We start from the raw sequence: 7,987 nt of genomic DNA, 5'->3' as shown, positions 1-7,987 counted from the left end.
ACAAAAATTATTAAATCATTCTTACACATACTTTAACATCTTTAGGAAATATTTGTAAGATGTGTGTATTTAAAAAAATTGTATACAAATGTTATAACTAATTGCTGATACTAGTTTTTCAAAGAAAAGAAATATACAGGATACGAATGACACAATCGTATGTATTAAATGTTAATACAAACCCTTTTAAGCACTTTTTAAAATTTGAACATGGCATTCGGATTTTTAACGAATTACACGATACAATAACATGCTACACAAAATGTTAATAACGCAACAGATCTGGCTTTCGTAAAAATACGAAAAATATATGGCATAGGTGTCACGCTTGACTTGTTTGCAAATCCTGAAATGCAATGAGTAATGCCCTAAATACAGCATTTTATTTTAATAGAGATATACATAAAGCACGATCCCGGACATCGATGGTGGACGAATTAAAAATTACGATAACAATCGCATCAGGCAAACAACAGGAAAATTGTCCGTCCGGTAGTATTAAATCGCCAATTCCTGACCCGATTTTTCGCGTCTGGTCATAAAAGCGCCGGGAGCTTTTTACGCGGTTCGCCCGACGAATTAATATTGAGTTGATAGCTTTTCATCAATTCGGCCAATTGGCAGCGGCTTTTCGCTCACACTGCCTCATCGACGTGAATTTTTCCGTAATTATCTAAATCTCATGTAGCCTTTTGGGATTAATATGTAGCGTATAACATCGAACGCGCATGAATATCGCGCCATAAAAAGAGAAACACGCTGCAACGCATAAAAATTGAGAATTTTAATTATTATTTCCATAGTAAGTGAATTTAAGAAAATAATTATATCCACTATAATAGCGATTGTATTTACTAAATAAAAATGTTTATTTCAATTACCACATTTATATTTTAATATTTTATTATATTTGAAATTATCTAATTTATAGTTTTGCATGTTTAAGAGAACTAAAGCTATTACTAACATTGTAGCAGCAGTAACCATAAAAATGGAGCTCCTAACTATAATAATTATTTTACCATGCAAGTATAGTCATAAATATCAAGCACTTTTTTTCTCAGTATATAATCTCAAAATATAAAACGGTATTTCTCGTTAATTAAGTGTAATTTTATTGTAATTAATTAAGTTTTATAATTTTATTTGCCAGAAATGTAGAACTTTGTTTCGAATTGTTTTTTTCAAAAATATAGTCGTGTGACTTTTCACGATAAAGAAAATTTTGTGTCGCAAGCAAAAAGATTTGAAAATCATATATACACTATGATGTGAAGGTTCTTGAGTCAATACTTTCTCGCAACTTTCAAACAAATCGAGTACCGGAGCTTGTTCAAAAGATATCGAAAACTTTAAAGTTGTTAACGTTACACAGTATAACAGGAATTTCTGAAATATTGAACGAGTATCTATTTACTTTAATATACAAGGCTATACGTATCGAAACATACCCTTCTATCGCAATACATTTGTATGCGCATATTTCTCGTCAAATAATTCGTCAAGTAATTCAATTTCTTAGCGGGAGAATATATCAGCGTGAAAATAGTGTGATCTCGGTTTCCAGAAAAAAATAAGGGAATATTCTCACCTGACTCGGACGTTAGTTGTTTTTCCGGTAGCCTTAAAGTGCCTGCCTGCACCACCATTGCCTCGCTACGACCCTTGTCGTTGTAGGCGTAAATGCAGGCCTGATAAAGGGCGCCGGACTCCAAGTGAGTGACGCTGAAGCGCGGCACCGGCGACGTCAGATTGGCACGCAACTCCTGGCTGTTGCTTTCGCGCACCTCCAGCAGAAAGGATTGCGGCAAGCCGCCGTTGAAGCCCTCCGTGCACCGCACGGAAAACGAGTTGGTCGACGTGTTCGAGGTCGTGCAATTGTGAACCATGTCTGGTCGGCCTGTCACGGATAAGGGTTGCCTGCGTTTTAAAATGCGCTGCGTGCACGAGAGACTATTCACGCGCTCGTAACAGCTCGTAATAGCCACAAAGCCACGATAATATCGCGGGGTAATTTTTTCTTTCAGATTCTCTCCAAGTGCGGCCTTTTCGATAATCGATGAAATTTTGCGCGTCGGAATAATTAGGTAAGACGGATAACAAGAGAGAAAATAGAATGGTGAAAAACGATCGTCGATGTTAAAAAGGTAAACGAAATCGAATTACACGTAGCGATAAAAATTTAAAATATTGATGATACCGACGCTTTATACATCAATTTTTTTGGAAATAACTATCGGAATCTCTTTCAATGTTTTAAATAACTGTTAAAACAATATTGTTTGAAGCTTTGACAGGTTTAGATTAAAATATTATATTTGCTTGTCTCCATTCGACATTGGCCGAGCGAATTGTAGAAATAAATGAATTAACAATGTAATATTGAAATATTTTCATTTTGTAGGCCAACAACAGGAAAAACCTTTTTCAATTGTTAACAATTTTGCGTTTAGATTAAATAAAAAATGTAAGACAATTTTTCCTATTCACCTTTCAATTTTATATATATTTCGCAAAAAACTGGCTTGTCGCCTTTTATTAAAAATAATTAATGTTCAATATAAAAGCTACATTTTTCTATAGTTTAGAAAAATGGGATAACTTTTTTCCTCTCCCGAATCGTGCAGCTCTAAAGCCCCATATATAGATACATTCGGAATCGAAAAATTACAAATGAAAAATATGAATGAAAAACAATGTACGAACGTAAAAAAAATTGCGTAATAACTTCCCTGTGGTTTCCTGAAGTTTGTTTATTTCTACTTTTTGCGCTATATTAAAGTGCGCTGAATTTTAAGCGAAACTAATTACATAAGTACAGCGGTAACTCTTCAGCGTCAGCAGTTTCTGCAGTTTACTCCAACTTTCAATGCGTTCTTTTCTTGCGTCGGAATGATGTATAGTTTCATACGGACGGCGCAAAAGGGGGTAGGCGTTGTGTAACGTATCGTTTCGCGTGCGGTAGATTCGCGAATCAGGGCGTGATAGTTGCCCTGTAAATCCGGCGCACGGTGCGTTGGTGCATACAAGTCACTTGTAACCGAGTCGGCTGTAAAGATATACGGTTGTCTGGCTTTTTTTTTTCCGTAAAGGCATTAGCCGACCGTACACTTCGCGGCTCGTAAAAGCCGGTTAAAAGAGCGCGAACGAAACGATAACGGCATATTGCGTCGTGAAGGGACAAGAAAAAGAAAGGGGAATAAAGAAAAGGAAATAAGCGGGAATATGCCCGAGTTGTTTTCACGTTTATGGTTGCTGAAAAATCATAGCGCGCATCAGACACCTGCTACCGTCTCTCGCGGTGTCCCCATTTTACTCGCCCACCGTTGAATTCGTTTTTTTTTTTTTTTGCGGCGCATGGTGCGAGAGCTGTTTTCCTCTATGTCCGGAATACGCTTATTCTTGTATACGCGTACACGCGTTTTCTTTGTAACGCAATTCGATAGTAGGATCCGTGAATCGCAATTAATTGGTAACTCGAGCATCGATACGCGGCGGAAACACTGATATGAGAATAACAGGGATGCCCGGTGCATTGGATGGATCCATTGGGCTTACATTAGATTTTTTTAAGTCAAATTGAAATATAAAAAGCAACAGTATCGAGTTCATTTGTTGTAATGATTTGTTTGATAATTGAAAGAAACAGATATCTTTTGCGCTATCACGCTGTAAATGCAAAGAGAAAGAGAGAGAGAGAGAGAGAGAGAGAGAGAGAGAGAGAGAGAGAGAGAGAGAAATATACGATGTAATAATATTTCTTAAGTTTTATCTACATTTCAAAGACTTTTGATATTCAGAGATAATTCGCGACTTCATTATCACGTTATCTGATTCACGTCGCTATTATAACAATACTAATTGGAACTAATTATAACTCGAAGCCGAACAAAGTTTCCCATAATTGGATGATTTTATTAAAACAACTTACACATAAAAAAATTACGTCTGTCCAATTTTATACTAAGATTCGAATTAGTTATTCAATTACGCAAATTTTGAGACTTTAGAAACCACGAATAAAATCCAAATTCTAAATTAGCATAACAGTATTCCCGAAAGATTTAAATCCCAAAGGATTAAATCTATTAACTTTATTGTTAGTTTCACTAATTTATGAAATTGTAGGCTAATTAAGCGTAGAATAGAAATTCATTTTGTGCAAGTATTAAATTTTTAATATGCAAAATATGGAGAAAAGAGTTTAAAATTATCATCCATTGATTTCTATTATATACTTTTTTCTGAAAAAGGGATTTCTTTCCATTTTCTATCTATTCATTTTCGCTCTCGCCAAGGGGACAATCATAAATTAAAGAAGGATAGGATTGAATTAGTGCGAGAAATATTACCTATCGATTTAATAAAAAAAATTGTTTGTAGTTTGCATAATTTTGTTACGCCACATCACGTAAACTCGTCGTGGCGATCAATCTTCTGGTCTAAATCGAAAATTCACTCTGCGTATCGGCAGATACGTCGCTTCGCGTTTTCGCGAAATATGATATGAATGCAGAGATCCCTTACCCGCCGGTATAATGTGATATACACAGGGCACTTGTTGTTGCCCGATGTGATTGCTGGCCCAGCAGAGTAACGTGCCGTAATCTAATTCCGTCATTGGTGTGTATGAGACGATGGAGGATGTGCCAGCTCGCGCGATATGACCGGCCGCAACGTCGATACTCTCGGCGGAGTTATTAAAGGTCCACTTGAATTGCACTTCCGGCGGATTTGCATCCACTTGGCAGGATATATTCGCCTTCTCCTGTTTCGCTACACCGTGGACCTTCGTCTGGTTCGGCTTGCACGTAGGGGCGACTGCGGGAACAAACGTCAAACGTCACCGATAAATAATTGGGGCGCAAAGGATACGAAAGATATCTTCGTCTTGTATGGCTTGTGAATTTCTTATGCTACTGTTAAATTCACTGGGAATGATTTACCGATATTTCGTGATCTATTTTAAGTTTCTTGCGAAGATCTAATAAGAAAAACTATTCGATTATAAACAGAACGCTCAATTATCGAGATTGTTATCCTAGTTCCCATTATTAGAAAGATTTCTTAAGAAAAATCTGGCTTAACATTTTCTTTTTAAAAATATTATTTCGAAATTAAAAAATTTCGACTATCTTGATAATTCAGACACAAATTATATTTTTAAAGTATTTCTTATAATTTTTTTAGACGCGAGAAGTTACTGTCGCCTATTTAAATGAATAAAGTTTAATTTGCATATTTTAATTCCAATGTTAAATAATTCCGCAATAATAATAACAGAGCTAAAGCAAAATCAGAATTTTTTAATTCACCTCAAAATCCACTTCAATATTATTTTTTTAAATAATTGGTCAGACAGTTTAATTTTCAATATTAAGTAATTTTATTATTAATCAAATTAGACATTCTCCAAATCAGCTTTATCCTTTTATTATCTTCTTTTACAGCTTGCTGAATAAAGTATTAATAATGCGCTTATTGTAATTTTTAACTGGGAATTTCTATATTAAATATATATGCGAGCTTCACAATAATACGTTTTGCGTTTCGTATACCCATCTGACGAAGCTTTCAAATAAATTCAAATATTGATTAACAAAACTATTACAAAATATTTCAATATCGCATCCGATAATCTGCACGCAAACGAATAAACAGCTGGATATCCTGATAATATTGTACACGCAATTCGCGAGGGACGTATAGATGTACGTATATAAGCCAGGAATTAAAATTTCACAGTGGGAATTTACGCGAGTACCGAATCTTTACTCATTATAATTCATTGTTAATTGAAGTCGATCGAACACATTTCCGTTGAGAATCTTCGTACCATCGTTTCATTATTATTCGCATTCTTAGTGCGATAAATAATAATGAATGTAGCTGCATTGAGAAGACTCAGAACAGTATTTATGTAGTATTATAATAATCCGAATAAAATCAATAAGCATTAACAACCATATTTCAGCGTACGTTTAAATATGATAAATAACTCGAATAATTACTTAGCTACATCAAGAGGATTTAGTCATGTACTTAGGATTGTAGTAATCCAAATAATAGATTAAAATCGATGAAGTATTAATGTCTATACATTTATATTTGTTTGGCATGTTTTTTGAGCAAATATTTTCGAAATATTTGTCTATTAAGATTAAAATGAATCACTCTGTATACTGAAATACTTTTGATTAATGTTTTTTATTTTGTTAACTGCAAAAGCATTACGGTAAAGTTGGTTAGAAAAAAATAAACTAAATAATAAATAATTGTATATAAAAAGATATAAAGATTAAATAACAAAGTTATAAATATACAGCTAAGAGTAAAGTGATAGATATCTGTTATTTGTATTACTGACATCATGTAAACATTATTTAGCACTTAAATTCAATTTGGCTTTTATCACTTCGTACTATGTAAATAATCAGGCTTTAAAACAATTCCTAATTTAATTTATACGTTCCGATAAATAAATTCTCCGCGATGCCTGTCCTATTCAATATTCTACTATTAACGCTGTAAATGTAAGAATACGTACACATCACGTTCAGATAAAAGGGCGAGCTTTCGCCGTCACCCTCAGTGTTGTATCCCACGCACGTGTAATTGCCAGCGCTTTTACGATCAACTCCCTGCAGCACTAAACTCTGATTGCTGATTATAATGCCCTGCGTGATGTTGTGATGGAGTGCCTTGCCCTGAAAGAAACACGACAATTGACGTCACTCGCCGTTACATTAAACGAGCTATGTTTGGGAGCGAGAATTACTTTCTCTGTGTGTATATATACGATACGCACACGAACGTAAATAAACCACGGTGATACAACCTCCAATTTGTCAAAGACGAAAAGAAGATAAGAGTGATCATCGCGACAGAGGTGACGGGAAGTTATTATAAAAGTTTGATACTTCGAGCGTCGAAGTTTATATTCGGTCTTAACGTAAGTAAGTCGATGCTCTTGCGTGGCGCACAAGCGAATACAGGCATAATCGAGCTTGTTAGTTGGCGAGAGACCGATCTGTTTACGACACTCGGGTTTTAGAACTTTCTGAGAGCGAGAGATACGGACGAATTACTGGCGACAAACATTGTTACGCATCTTCGAAATAGATTAATGACAATTCGCAGCGAGGTGGAGTGAGAGAGTATTTGCGGAGATTACATCTCTGGAAAATGATTCACCAATATATTCTGATTTTTTTTTTCAGAAATTCTACTCTGGGAAATATTTTTCTATGTACTGTGAAACCTCGGTATAATTATGATAAATTCTACTTCGCGCGTGGATGCTGTATATACGCTAATTGGTTAACGTAAAGTTGATTCATTAAAGGTAAAACTTTTAAATCTCGCTGAATAAATTATTGTAATTTCAAGTTTCGCGTCTTCGATTTCTCTGCTAAATTGATTTCTTGAAAAATGTTTACATCACCCTTGTTTTTATCGTTCAACAGTCGGTGATTTTCTAAAATGTTTTCTACATATCTCATATTTCATTTTGAATTATAACTAAGTTTCGTAATAATTTGATACATTATTGAGTCTCTGTATACATCAACTATGCTACTAAATCTCTCCATTGATTATCTTGTCCACTTTTACGTGTATTTATTTGCTTCTATTTGTATTGCCGATGCTTGTCTTCCAAAGTAAGGAGATACTCCAAAGTATCAAGTACTCGGAAGCCAAAACAACATTTATAGCTTTCGCCTGAGTAATAGGAAATTTGATTGGACGCACTCAGTGCGATTGATGCAAATAAAGGCCATTGTATACGAATTGCGGTAACAAACGTGTGCTTGATATAAATATAGAAATGGATTAAATCGTGAAATACTCAATAAATTTTATTGTTGGTAAAATATACATTTTATAATTCAAATGCTGCATTTCACTTTTACACCCAGATTAAATCAGTGTACATCGGCTTTAACATGCACTAGTACGGTCAACAAAATTCTACTATATTTATAAC

The 7,987-nt window shown here is 34.7% G+C and overlaps 1 protein-coding gene across 1 annotated transcript in view; it reads right to left on the bottom strand.

Moving 5' to 3' along the window:
* Positions 1-4,429: 4,429 nt before the first annotated feature.
* Positions 4,430-7,987, bottom strand: part of LOC108747045 (nephrin) — a 106,305-nt gene continuing 102,747 nt past the window's right edge. The window contains exons 8-9 of the mRNA XM_018484276.1: positions 6,548-6,707; positions 4,430-4,821 (exon numbers count right to left, since the gene is read on the bottom strand). Coding sequence (XP_018339778.1) covers positions 4,430-4,821; positions 6,548-6,707 — 552 coding nt within the window. The remainder of the gene's footprint in view (positions 4,822-6,547; positions 6,708-7,987) is intronic.

This window comes from Trachymyrmex septentrionalis, unplaced genomic scaffold (assembly GCF_001594115.1).
Source record: "Trachymyrmex septentrionalis isolate Tsep2-gDNA-1 unplaced genomic scaffold, Tsep1.0 scaffold190, whole genome shotgun sequence".
NCBI lineage: Eukaryota > Metazoa > Arthropoda > Insecta > Hymenoptera > Formicidae > Trachymyrmex > Trachymyrmex septentrionalis.
The sequence above is the reverse complement of the archived record's forward strand: the minus strand, read 5'-3'. Positions and strand labels throughout refer to the sequence as shown.